Source organism: Falco rusticolus, chromosome 9 (genome assembly GCF_015220075.1).
Source record: "Falco rusticolus isolate bFalRus1 chromosome 9, bFalRus1.pri, whole genome shotgun sequence".
NCBI classification, from domain to species: Eukaryota; Metazoa; Chordata; class Aves; order Falconiformes; family Falconidae; genus Falco; species Falco rusticolus.
Genome location: NC_051195.1, coordinates 18786814 through 18801400, shown reverse-complemented (window position 1 = coordinate 18801400; position 14587 = coordinate 18786814). Strand labels below are relative to the sequence as shown.

The 14587-nt window shown below is 39.8% G+C and overlaps 1 protein-coding gene across 2 annotated transcripts; it reads right to left on the bottom strand.

The window, feature by feature from the left end:
* Window positions 1-50: 50 nt before the first annotated feature.
* LOC119153182 (nucleolar RNA helicase 2-like) lies at window positions 51-14572 on the bottom strand. Of its 2 annotated transcripts, none has more exons than XM_037399216.1 (15): window positions 14396-14572; window positions 13577-13846; window positions 12216-12291; window positions 11339-11517; window positions 9681-9798; window positions 8635-8820; window positions 7964-8109; window positions 6807-6956; window positions 5147-5308; window positions 4281-4400; window positions 3418-3491; window positions 3068-3227; window positions 2628-2762; window positions 1338-1382; window positions 51-463 (listed from the first exon to the last, which is right to left on the bottom strand). In XM_037399216.1, the coding sequence occupies exons 1-15, from the start codon at window positions 14498-14500 to the stop codon at window positions 257-259; spliced, it is 2133 nt and encodes a 710-aa protein (XP_037255113.1). In that variant the 5' UTR covers window positions 14501-14572; the 3' UTR covers window positions 51-256. The 2 variants fall into 2 exon arrangements, with proteins under 2 accessions (XP_037255113.1, XP_037255114.1); XM_037399217.1 differs by having other exon boundaries at window positions 13577-13843.
* Between the last annotated feature and the right edge of the window lie 15 nt (window positions 14573-14587).

The following is a 14587-nucleotide window of genomic DNA, read 5'->3' as shown; positions in this document are numbered from 1 at the left end:
ATTCCCAAATAAAGATTTAGGTCTTAGAGTTGAAATGGTAATACGAGAAAGAAGGGAAACAGTAAGTTTTATTTTCCTTATGTTTTTTTTAAAATGAACAGAATGTTGTTGATGACCAAAATAGTACTGAGAAGAAAGAAAAAAAATAAAACCGGACGACAGATTTTTCCAAGTGGTACAAACACACAGGAACAGCCTATTTTAATGTAATATAAAATACTGCAGTCCCATTTTTTCCACTTCTGGATTGTTGAAATTAACGATCAAATGCTCTGTCAAAACTCCGCTTCTGGCCCCTGCTTCTGAATCTGTTTCTACCAGAGCTACCACGTCGCCCATTCCTGGAGCTTGAGAAGTTTCGCCCATTTCCTCCTCCTCCTCCTCCTCCTCGCTGTGATTCTACTAACTCTGGTAATTCAGTTGCCACACACAATCGCCATTGTTTTGAATCTTCCCATCTTGCCTATTGAAATGAAGTCAGACACAGCAAGTTAAATTCTAGGAATGCAAATACAGGGTATTTCATAATTATTAAATTTGCTCAATTGAAACTGTAAAATTGTGAGCTAATATAGGGGATTCAAATTTCTAACTAAAGTGGACAATACTGGTTTCAAAATTTTAAGCATAGGAGCTACAGCTGAGTATGTCTCAGGTACTACAGAACAGAACTGAAATCCACCTTAGAGCTTTACAGAGCACCCCCAGCAGTAAACTATCTCCCTACCTTTCAGTTATTAACACCACCACTGTAATTATTACTGATGACAAACCCACACCCTCCCCTCAATTCCCCTCTAATCCAGAACCAAACATGTTCTGGGAGTGAATGAATGCTAGGGCACGTATAGGCATACACTAAGGGAGAAATACCTGAAGTTAAGATTGGAAGTATGGGGAATTTTGGCACAGGAACACTAATTGTGCCAAGCAAAAAGCTGATTTTTTTTTTTTTAATTCTGAAAAAAAGCTTCAATTTTTTTGAGAATTCTGGCTGAAAAGAACAGGGTGCAGGGAATAGAAAAAAGGTGATGTTCTTCTGTAATAAAATTCACTGCCTACAAAGAGTAAAGATTAATCCAGCAGCAGTAACAAGGGGTGGATTGTTCACACCACCACCCTTCTCAGTGCAAAAGTTTCAAGCTACAGATTTTTGGAGACAGGGGAATACTTTAGGAAAGTAACACTGTACGCTTGTTCTGTTCTTCAGCTCCTTCAAAGCCATCCCTTATGCCTCTAGGGAAGGCAGGATACAGGCTACATAATGTTTTCTGCCTAACCCAGTCCAGTCAGGTTCATCTACAGTCCACTATAACCAGAAATTTCAGCTAACATACCTCTATGTCCTTTTGGTCTGCTGCAGGAATATCAAAGCACACACCCTAAAAAGAAAGAATAATTTTAATGAATACAAGTTTAGGCTTTTAATTGACTGCAGCTGGGGGGGAGGGGGGGGCGAAGAGCCTACAGATCTATGTACTAGAAGAGTTTTAAATTTCAAAACATTGGGGGGTTTTTTAAGGGACACTTAATTAGAAATCTTTGACCACTGAGAGTTTCATTAATACTTCTCAAAACACTGCACGTCCTTAACGTTTTCCTCAGATATACATATTTTCCTTTCCTCTGCATAGCCAGTCACATTTTCTTGCTCGTTAACCATAAGCTTATAACCCTCTCCATCCTGAACTGTGGTCTATTGGCTTCTGCATTACTCGTTTTGTAAATTCTTTCAAATCAGAAGTTTTAATCTATATTAAAAAATGTATACACCAGTAAACTGAATATTTAGGTTCAGACTATGGTGTCTGCGATGGAAACTTCAACATGAATATGAATGAAGTATGCATGGAAATGTCAGTGTGTGAAAGCACCAGAGAAATAACAGCAGAAGGAGGGATAAGAGCATGCAAACATTTGTGCTAACAGCATGCAAATTAAGTCACCAAGATCACAGCACCTCTCTGTTCTATTTCATTGATCAGGGTATATTGAGAAACAATAAATACACCCAGAAAAACACAAAGATGGAGCAAATCAGCAATAATGCCTAACAACTCGCAAAAGCAGGGCATAAGCATTCCTTGCCCTCTGTGCCACCACAAATAATCCCGGACACACTATTTGATCAGTTTCATGTTTGTGAAAATGCATACAAATTCTGAGACAAGAAGAGTGAGGGGAATGACCTTTGTTTAAAGTAACTGTCTCTCAGACATTTTTGCTACAGTTGTTGCAACATGTTAACTTTCTGATCTTTCAGTTTCAGGTACCAGAAACATGAGGGACATGCACTATCAGAATGGACTGTCCTAAGATACCCAGTCCTATGTTTTGTCATTAAGGCACAGTTAGCACAGTTCATACCTTCTACCTGTCCTGCTAACCCTACAGCCATGCTATATACTGCATTATACTACTTCCTCAGCACGTCAGTGGAGCAGAACCCTAAGCCCCTGAGAAGCCTAAAGCCTAATAGAACAGATGGAGGCCCATCCTTCTACCAGTCATGACCTTATGAACAGAGCCTAGAACAGGGAAAAAGACCAACTATCTCCCCCCTGACAATTGCTGAGAAAAGGCTACAATCAGAAGAGCTCAGGAGCAAAAATACAAGAAGAGCTTACCATTTTTCCCTTGAGGAAACACATTCTATTCACCTTCCTATCGACATCATCCCCCAGCAGTTCTCGCAGTCTCCGCCAAGCATAGCTCATATTGTTTATTTCTTCAGAGCAGCGTAGTATCATTGTAACAAATCCCTAAGGAGTAAGAAATGGGGCATGCTCCCTTCAGTCAGACCAATAAGCTTCAGCACATCTATCTGACAGGAGAAAGCTACTAATTTACAGTTTATAAACAAAGTTTCCAAGTGAATAGTGCTACAAGAGCAACTACATTTATAGCCACTATATTCTTGCTTTTAACTAAATTAGTAGTTCCTAGTGGCTTAAGTACAGTTCCCATAAACACAATCATAAGGAGACAATTCTCTATTTAAACAACACAGAGGTGCGTTGGGGCTTTTTTTCAGATTCAAGACAAACATTAAGCCATGCATCCTTACCGCATCAGAGTTCAGCAGAGAGCGCTGTTCAATGGAAGTAGCACCTGAAATATGGGCTAGAGCTGCAGCCAGAGCATTAACTGGTCCCTTTTCTTGTATTAGGAACCGAGCAGATTCTTTGAAATACTCAATAGCAGTCAGAGGAACAGAATCCAGACACCTAAGTAATTAAAGCAAAAAAAAAAAAAAGTATACACTGTTATTTACTAGGCTCTGGAATAGAAGAAAAACAGCAGTCCAAGACACTAATAGCGATCAGCAAAAAGAGTTCAGAGAGAGGCAACAAAGAGTGATCCAAGCAGCCCTTCTGAACTAGGAAGATACAACAGGGCTTGAATCACTGAACACACCTGATGGCGTCTTTGCTGGAAGCCTTTATTATATCTGTTGCAGTAGGAACACCAACACGCTTGAATGTAATGCCCTGAAATTTAAAAAGCAAAATACAGATGAAAGTTGCAGATCATAAATAATTCAGTTCTGAAGAAACAGTATTGAACTCCACTGAAACAAGCATTTAAATCTACCATTTTTCTTCTTCTTCTTTTTGTCTTTTAACTTACGACTTTTGCCGGTGAAAATTATAAGGTTAAGCTTACAGGGAAACGGATAACACTTAAAAGCTGCCTATGTAGCTGGTCAGTCTCACTAGGCAGTGACCTTAAACTGAAATAAATAGAAATAATTTTGGCAAAGTCCTACAAATTCTAAATTATTAAATTTAGTCTGAATTACTTGTATTCAAGTACAAGTTACACAGCCTTTCTAAATGTAAGTCTGAGTTTTATGTCTGAGACTAAACCACCTCATTCCAAATGAATACTTAAGTGGCAAGAAACTACCATATGGAACAGTGCACAAAGTGCAAAAATGGATGTAACGGTTCTCAGTAAAGCTACACATAAGCAAATCACTGATCATACAATAAACCAGGGTGAACAGTACACTGAAATTCTGCTAGCCCTTTGTTGTCTCCACAGGTACAATCTTTCTGGCATTGGCTGAAAAAGCATGGGCATGAGAACCTGCAGCACACTCCCCACTCCACAGTATCTGACAGTGCATCCAAACTCTGCAAGGTAACTGAATCGCAACTGGGTGCTTTATAAGCCATATTCTGTAATTGAAATATTGAACAAAACATGAAGATTTTACATGCTACCCTGACACATTACATTTAAGTGCTCACAATTAGAAGAAAACTATACTTTACCGCTTTTTGTTCCACATATCTTAACTGATGTTCTTCCTTTCGCTGATAAAAACAGATACAGATCCCAGTCCGTCCAGCTCGACCTGTGCGTCCAGAACGATGGATATAGGACTCGACATCCTTCAAAATAAATAGCTTTATGACTCATCTGATTTATTGTAATTTAATCAATTCATTGCATTCACATAACTTAGCAAAAGCTGCTACAGTTAAGCCTGAACAATACACAATACCTGCATCACAGAATTAATTATTATTTTTTTTCACTAAAGTCAAACGAGTAAGTTATTCCATAACCCTCCAAAAAACATGGTTTGAAAGCCAGAGCACTGATCAAATAAGTCTTGTTTTGGCATCACCACAGAGAATATGAGAAAACATTTTGAGTGTGTGTACCTCTATGACAATCCTGCTCGCCCTCCTGCACACCACCTTAAGCAGGGTTACTGAAATATTAATAGCAAACTCACTGAAATATTATATTTTTCTTTTAAACCCTCTTAACTTTAGCCAATGTTCTCATTGTTGGGGTCTCCTCCTCATATATGCCCCAACTTAGTGAATCATTCTTGCAAGACAAAATAGCTTTTCTTCACTTCCCGCTGTTCCCAGACTTGCAATCACCATTGAAGGGAGAGGCTTTGAGAACAGCCTTAAAAGAATAAGGAGACCATCTTTAAACATACTAGGGACTGATGGACTCTGAAAAAATCCTCTAAGGAACTACTAGGGTATATCAGGACATTTCTTACCTGAAATGCAATGCTGATAAACCCTGTGTGATTAATACCATCACCTGATAGCATATACTACTTGAAAACAAGACTGCAAATTATTAGAAGATGCCCAACATAACCATCTCCTACCTTTGGTGGTGAACTTTGTACAACCAGGTCAACTTCAGGGATATCTAAACCACGGGCAGCTACGTTGGTTGCAACCAGAACTTTAAATGTGCCATTTCTAAAACCTTTCAGTGTAATCTCTCTTTGCTTCTGCGGAATGTCACCATGCAATGACTGACAATCCTGAAAAACAGTAGTAGTATTATAGGACTGTAGCAAAAGCCAAGACAGTGCCTCATTTTATGGTCAGTTTTAGGTACAGGATCTTGGTATTTGACAGACACTGTATGGCAAGATACAGAAGACCTGAATTACCAGAGTTTATATCTTACAATATTTACTCAGTACTTCTCATTCATATACCCAAAGACCTTTACCAAAGGTAGGAAGACAGAATCACAGCATGTGTCTTGTGTCCACCTCTAATTACCATGACCTATGAAAACAACTATGCCCTAACTTGCCATCCATCCACACCATCCAAGAAAGGTTTAGCTCTCTCAAAATAGCCATTGACAATTTTCTCAGGCCTTCTTAGTATTCATTTAGACATCTTCTCCAAAATAGTACTGCTTCTTAATCACCCTTAATATATTAATTTCCCCCACTAGCAATTAAAGGATTAAAATAAGTGGTCCTAAAAAAATTAACTACAGCTTCAAAGATATATTTTTTTAAATCCAAACATTCTGAAAGTCCTTCTGTATCACAGTAATAACAAGTATAAAGACCAAACATCCAAAACCTGTTTTTTCCTCCACATTTCACAGCTTGCCTGTAGATGGCTATCATGTTTTCCACACACGAACAGAGAATGATTTGAAAAAAGTACTAATGCAATGCTAGGGTCAGCACAGAATTCAGAATCTCTTTTTCAGAAAGTTTTGGATTAATGTCAGCTGGTAAACAGAACAGGCATATATTCTATTAGCAAGTATTAATATGCTAAACCAGAAACATTAAGAAATTTCTTTCTCTTACTTGCCAAGATCAGAGTTCTGCATTGCCTATGCAAGATTTGATATTACTAACACCATCAGTAACAGAGGATAAGGTTCCACACTCAGGTTTAGCTGTTACTGAGGTCATCTAGGAGTGTGCAAGAAACACTCCTGAACACAGTTGTAGCAGGTGTAAAAGCTTCTCCTTTCCCTGGGAACATAACAGTATACTACTTTCTAGACATAACCCATCTCCTCAATGAAAACACACAGAGAAAAAGTAGTTACTGTGATACCAGCACCAGCCAACGTCACCACACATCTTGAACACTGGACCACCACATCAACAAGATAATTTTCCACCAGTGCTAGAACGTGCCATACCACAGATCTCAGGAATACACTAGAGGTCATACACAAGAGACAGCAGATCGAATTCTTCCTGTGGAGAACTCTTGAACAATGAGAACTCTTTAAGAAAAAAATCCTTTATAGCCCAGCACCTGTTAGGGCAGCCTTGTCCTGAAGACTACATATAATGCTGTAAACTTTCAACCAATTGTTGGGGGGGTTTAAAGGTTCTCTTTGGCAGTTTTGAAACTGTCTGACCACCTGCAAAAGCCTGTCTTACCCACTTCAAAAGTATCTCTTTAAAACTTATTCAGCATAGTACTGATATCAACATAGGGTTGATACATCTCTGGACAGGTTTTGTTACTTAATACAGATGACAAAAATACCTGTTTGATTGAAGCATTCAGTGCCAGTTCATTTGCATCCTTTTTGGTCTCACAAAAGACAATGGTCCTCCCGTGGCTGCCACTGTAGACCTGAATGACATCTCCAATAACTGCAGCTCTCTGAGACCAGTGACACTCTATTGCCAAATGCTATGGAAAAGAATTCCAGTGTTTAGCTTACATAAAAACACAAGATTCTTTTTTAATACATTTGAAACTGTAAAATCCAGAAACACTGAAGAGTTACACAGTTTCCTGATGGGCAAAATATGCTAACTCACATTCCTGGAATCTGCAAAAAACCATAAGGCTCCTATGTTCACCACAATTAGCCTAACATTAAGCAAATAATTACAGCAAGAGGGGAAAAAAGGTTCACAATCTAGAAATCACTTTTTCAAAGCAAGGGAAAAAAATCCAGGAGATGTTATACCATTTCTCTGGAGGACAGTCAGGGGTACAAGATTTTGTCACAATTCTATCAACTAAGGCTTCATATGTCAGATAAAGTGAAAATAATAAATACAGTGTTAAAAGCTTTTTTCAAGCACAAGATTAACATTCTTTCAATCCTACTGATACAACTATGATGTGTCAACTGAGCTGTCAAAGTAACCGCTAAGCAGTACATAAGGAGAAACAATACCTTATTTTATCAAGTGAAGATAATCAATTCGGGCTTCTAGCATATATGTGTTGTGTTCCTGGCTATGGCACTTACTGCATAGCAAGCAAAGGCCTAGTGAGGTGAGATACCACAGGAAGTTTGAAAACATCTGTGTACAGAACAGCCAAAGTCCATTGTGATGTCTGTGGTGATTTAAATGTGTCAGGCTGATGTTGAAGTGTGCCTTTTGCTTTCAACTTGGATAAATTCAGATACCGTTTTTCTCTGAAAACCAGCAAAACTAACTGGTAACTGAATCCTCAGTCTACCCAAGATTATCTATATGCTTACCAGATGCTATGAGAAGAAAGGCAGATCCTAAACCTAAAAAGTTTGACAAGCTGTAATGTGCCTTAGGATTAAAAAAATAATTCTCAGAACAAACTTTCAAAATCATTCTGATAATGTACCTTAGGATGGGATGACCATTTGTAGCATAAAGAAAAAGGAAAAAGGCCTGAACGCGTTCCACATTAGATAAATTACTCACCTCTACTGTTGTAGCAGCCTTCTGAGTTCTTTTCCCAATAAGGTCAATCTGTTCATATTTCGACTTCATGTATTTCTTAGCCACATCATACACCCAATGTGGGCAAGTTGCAGAAAACAGTAGCGTCTGGGGATTGTCTTCAGAATCTTCAAACACATAATAATGTTTCAAAAACTTCACGGTTTATCTTACATAGGTATAAGAGTCAATTATATGGGTCATTAAAAATATGTGGTCAAATATCAATATATAAAATAAAGGCGGCAATTCTGCTTCTTAAAGTTATGCAGTATCAACATCTGGAGAAAAAAACACTCTCAAAAGCCTAAATATTTTCAAGATGAGGAAAAAAGTTACTATGACTAGAAATCCACTCTGTTTTCAAGCAATGAAAAGGGTAAAAAGCTTCTAATTCCTTTTAACTGCAAGAAGTCCAAGTACAACTTGTAGATAGGTCTCAAAGTTATTTACAGATCCCTCAAGTACTGGATTTTAAGCTCTGCAAAGTTTCTATGACTGATTCCCACTTTCATGTCTCCTCATGTACTGCATTCACAGTACGTTTCGTACAAAACAAAGCTACCTTGCAACTTGCAGAAAATTATACCTGAACTTTAGCAGACTAAAGTATTACTAATATTTCCTACTATTTGTTTAAATTTTGAGATTACCCTTCTTGTATGCAACTCGTAATATGTCTTCCACTTGCTCAGCAAATCCCATGTCCAGCATCTGGTCAACTTCATCAAGTACAACATGTTTCACCTTGGTAAGGTCCAGCTTGCCATTCTGAAGATGGTCTTTGATTCGACCAGGTGTCCCAACCAAAATGTCAATACCACTTCTCATGAGATCAACTGATAAATAGAAAAGAGCAGAAAAGGAGTTAGTGAACTAGGAATCACTGTCTGCTTTAGAAACACACGGTAGCTACGTAACAACGAAACAGCTTCTTAAACCATACTAAAGTGCTATCCTTACAAATGTAAGTGAAAAAAAATGAACAGGAGAAGAAAACTTGGGGGAGAAAAAAACACCCCAAAACTGGTAAGGTAGAAGTTCTACTGCTCTTCCTGAAGGAAAAGATTTCCCATCTGCCTTCCCTCTCCCGATGGTTTAAAGTGGCAAAGAGGTTCTTTTAACATACTTCGGAAATAGTTAGCTCTTCCCAAATTGTCTACCTTAATAGGAAACTTTAAAAAACCCTGTATTTATTCGACTATCCAATTACTGAAATCACCTCCTTCCTGACATTCTGCAGGGAAAAAAAAAAAAAAAAAGCCATCCTTAACGTCTCAAGACAGATTACGATGAAAAAGCTTACTCTCATTCCTGCTCTCATTTGCCTTGTTTACAATCAAGATGGTAAAACGTGCTGTCACAATAAAGAAATTCTTCTCCACTTTACAAATCCTCTAGATCAACACTCACAGCTCTAAGACTCAGAAAATATAAATGTTTACAAAAACTGAAACCCAAATACAGTATAATCTCTTTCACTGTGTTTTAAGGTACATGAGTAAACAAGGAACACCAAGGATATAATTGACTGCTATGGTTATTTCACCCCTTAAGAAGATATATTCTGAGCTATTGAATTCCCCATGATACTCTCCAGTTCCTGAGTTAATAAGTGAGTGTTTGGAAGGACTAAACTGCAATTCTCAAATATGTCAGTCAATCAATATTTCAATTATTAGTGATAAGTGTCACTTACTTTGTCCATTATACGGAGTTCCTCCATAAAAACAAGCTACTGTTAGCTTTCTTGTGATGTCCTTGAAATCTTTGGCAACCTGATTTGCCAGTTCTCTTGTTGGACAAAGAACTAGTACCTAGACAGAATGACAAACAGATGTTCTCTCAGCACGGCTTCTGCCAAGAAACCACTAGACTTCTAATTGTTAGTTTACGTCTGACCATTTCTGTAATTTAAAAAAAAAACCAAACCTTGTTTAAATAGCTATCTAAGCAAAGATTAGAGAAACACACTGCTTAAATCTCTTGTAACATCATTAATCTCCTTCAGCCCATGCTCTTTTAGGACAGGCTAACCTCTTTTTTAATGAGATAGATGGGAGGTACTTAAATCTTACTTAACCGTAGCTCCTGAACAGATCTGCTACAAGTTTTCTTCTACATGCACACATGCTGTTTGAGTGCAAGACCGAAGGATCTGGGTTACAAAAGGTTTTTACACATGCTTGGTAATGCTTCACAGTCCTGCAAGAAGGTGTAAGAAAGAGCCATCAACTCTCTCTCAAGCTTCCCTGTGACTCAGGGAAACATATGTTCAATCTGCAAAGCTGGCGTTCAGTGTGGTTCTGGAGCCTGTGCTGATATCCTCACAGAAGCAATCAAGGAACTGTCCTCTCTTCCAATATATAGGCTTCATCCAGGTGTTTTAAATGATTTAGTTTAACTTGTGATCACAGTATTGCTTTCAAATACGGCATCAGTGGCTTGACAGAAGGAACCTTAAAATCTTTATCCTGTTACTTCTTTCAACGTTGAAAGACATTACAAAAAAGATAGTAGTAGTGTACTATGATAGAGTGAGGTCTGAAGTCTTTAAGACTTGTGATTCCCTCAAAGAAAGCTCTCCCTTCTCTGCAAGACTATACCACATCTAGAGCCAGCATTCTTAGTTGGACAGCCAACGTGATGGGCAGATGCAAATAAAACAGCTAGTACTAGTTTTGGAATAAATTTCAGGTAATCTATAAGATGGGTGACAAGATGAAATAAACTGACAAGGAAAAAATTCCACTATTAATGGGGATACAATAAGCTTTGGCCTATCTAGTTTTGGAGGGCATCACAAAAATTTGATGAAAAAACATACATGATATTCCCTAGCAGAATGGAGACAGCTGATAATGAATCTGCATCCTCTGGAGCAGAAGCTTCAAGTATCTGTTGGTGGTTCTAGTGAAAGCTAAGTCTATTTTTAAAACTTCCCACCATTTACATGTTTAAATAGATATGTTTAAGTAGACAGCTTTTATCAATCAGAAAAAGTCACAGATCTGTTACTCATCTGGGAGAAAAACAAGTATCCAGTAACCACTGGACCTGAACAGCTAAGGTGATTGAACAAAACTAAATAGGAACACACTGAACACCTGTAGTTTCAGTCTCCCTGTAAGCAGAGAAAGGAATTGACAAGTGGACAGTGTTATTGTACTCTTTACTCTTGATCAGAGGGTATGAGGCTGCACAATGCAGGTAAAGCCCAATGAACACAGCTTTCAAATAACCTTTAATGTGAGTTAGCTTATCCCAGCACAGACCTGAAGAACTTTTCCAGCGGGTTAAAAATCTGAATCGCTTGGACATGAGACAAAGCAAAATCAGCATTCCAAGCACAGTTACCTTTGGTGAACGGCCTCTTCGTCTTTCCTGTGAGTCTCCCTGAAGCTTTTCAATTAAGGGAATAGCAAAAGAGAACGTTTTCCCTGTTCCAGTTCGTGCTTGAGCAATTACATCTTTGCCAGAATATACTGGGTCGAAGGTCTTCACTTGCACGGGAAACAGGTATGTCACTCCTCGAGCTGTAACAATTTCAACAGACTTCCTTAATACAATCATTTTACAAGTGTTCTTTCATACTCTTCAGAGAAAGTTATCCCAAGCAGAACTTCCATCAACTCCGAAGTAAATCAGAATGATATTACGACCTTCATTGTTTTATTTAATCATGGAGTTCATCTGTAAAGAGTGCCCTGGGACTGTCCATTTCATTCTTCCACTTCATACCACCAGACATAGTGCTAGCTGGGACAGACGAAGTTACTAGCCTTTAATTAAAGCCTTTAAGTACTGTGACTTTATTTATGTAATACTCCCCACCTATCTATGAAAATCTCTTCCTTTCAAATAAAATGTATGTCAAACCCACTTTTCTCTTAATTCATACTAAGTCATGCCAAACTAATGCCACAGACACTAGATATATCTGGGTTTCCTCTACTCACACTGAAGTAATTTTTAATTGAAAAATTCTTGCACACAATTTTTTTTATGCTTATGTCATTTAAAATTCTACTGTAAAGGCTGAACTGGACAATACTGCAAACAGAAGTCTGTTCAAATACATATTTAGAGTATGCAATCAATATGCCTTCTGTATAGCATCTGTACTTGCATATGCACAAGCAGAGCACATCGCAAAGCTCATTGATTATGTTGAGCATAAAAACACATGACAGATCATTTACTTTCTGTGGTCACATCATGCCAAGAAATTTACCTTGAAGAAGCTGAACGGTCCCTTTGGAAATAGAAAAATTGGAGAAAGCACCTTCTTTCTGTTCTTCAGTCATCTCCTGTTAGGTGGACAATAAACATTCCATGTTAATATCATATGACCATCAGAAAATTCAAGGTAATAGCATAGGCTCTGGTGTCATACTCAAGGGTCAAATTTTGAGTGACAGTATCACAGCTGCAGCTAAAGAGCCTTCTTTGTTTTTCTTACTATCATATTTCAAAGTTAGACAAAAGTGATCTGTAATTTAAGTTAAGACTGTTTCATATCTAATGTCCTAACATTGTAAATGCAAAACCCCCAAATTAAAATTCTGAAAGCTCTTACATTAAATTCATCTTAAATGAAATTCTATTTTAAATAATTACCAATGGCCTAACATACTATGTTGTGCCATGTAAGAACCTGGCTTGATACCTAGCCTATTTCCTACTTCCCAATTAATACAGCACAGTGATTTAGAGGTACAGAAATCAATCCCCAAAAGAATAACATTACAAGGTAAAGCATCAAATGCATGTACTTTGTAATGTATCAATTCCATATATGTCTTTACAGCACAGTGATTAAAATGCTACGCGTGAGGAAAGAATGCTAACCCTGGAAACCCTGGATGTTTTTGTGACGCATCAATTGGAACTAGAAACAAAACCAAGCAACAGTAGAACATAAAAGTGTAAAGACTTTTCAAAACAAATCCTAGGTACAAGATATGTTTCCCTTCAAAAAAAAAAAAAAGGTGGTTCATGTCAAGCAATTTTAAAGGAACTCCAACCAAATAGAACTAGACAAAAACTTTCTTACAGAAAGGTTTAAAAAGACACACAAAACTGTTACAACACAGCATTTTATTACATTAAGGACCATCTTATTGCATTAACAACTACTATTTAATAAGATGATACATAAAAGCATATTAATACATTAACTTTTCTTCTTCCACTAATTAAGGCCAAATAATTCTTATTTCACTAGCAAAGTACTCATAATACCAACAAGAAGTCAATTACAATCGTATCTAATGATGCTGAATCATATTGAAACACCATCTCACTGCAGCTTGTCCACCTGCCAACAGCTACCACTGTACCGGACTGTTGAAGTGAGAAAACCATGGTGCGCTGACCTAGAACTTCAGGACTTTCGTAATCTAAAATTTTTGCAAATAACTGACAGAAGGGACAGTTTAAGTAGCTTTAAACTCTGGAAGTTTACAGCAGTCTTTCCGCTGACTGGCAGGAAGAAAAAAAAAAAAAAGGATAACCTGCTCTAAATTTAACCTTGTTGCAACACCGGAGCTGAAAGCTAAACACATCACTAACTAAATCAATTATTACTTTTACCTGCTCTTGCTCGCTGTCACCATCACCACTTGACGTTTCACTAGAATTACTGTGCCGTTTTTTATGGGCAGATTTAACCTTTAAAGAAGACAGTCTCGTGTTCTCCGGGCTTTCTTCTCTCGTATCACCGTTCTGTTTAGCCGCACTCCTCGATTTCTTGACTTTCGGGGAATCGGCCTCATCCTCCGACTGCTCGCTTTCATCCATCTGAGGCCTCTTCCTCCGAGATTTGTCATGGCGTTTAGATTTCTTCTCTTTTTTCTCCTTCTGGTAAGGCACAAAGCAACGCGGCGTAAATGAAAATACACGCACGCCACCCAGCCGACACGAAACGGAGAAGACGCTGCAGAGCAGTTAAAAGGAGCAGCCTACTGACGGGCGGGGGGGCTCGTCCTAAAGCGACGGACCGTCCCCGCCGGCCGCAGGTGCCGCCAGGAGGCATCTCCCCGGCCACGACACCCGGGCCTTCGTTCCCGCGACTCCTTTCGCCACAACGCGCACCCGAGGCCGCTCCCCGGGCCGCTGCGCCATGCGGGCGGCCGCACAGCTGCCCCGGCAGGGCTCCACGCCAGGCAGGGCCGCGCCCCGGCCCCGCAGGCCCCGCCGCCCTCCCGGGACGCGCTGCAGCCGCCGCGCACGTGGCCGCCCGCCCGGCCCGGCCCGGCCTGCCCCGCGGCCGCGCAGACCCACCCCCGGCTCACGCCACCGGGGGGACACGGCACGAGGCGAGATCCGCCGGCCGCGACACCCAGCGTGCCGGCGAGGCGGCGCGGCCAGGCCGTAGCCGGCCGCAGAAGGCCCCAGAGCCCTCCCCGGTACCTTGCGCCGCCGGCGGCTGGTTTCCAGCGCCGACTCCGTCTCCATAGGGCACTCCGAATCCGACTCGGCCCCGCTGCTGGCACTGAACCGGGTAGCTTCGGGCATCTCCGCTGGCCGGCACCCGCTCCACGCCACGCTGCTGCCGCCGCCAGCCGCCGTGTGACAGAACCAGCCCCCGCCCCTGCCCCGGCA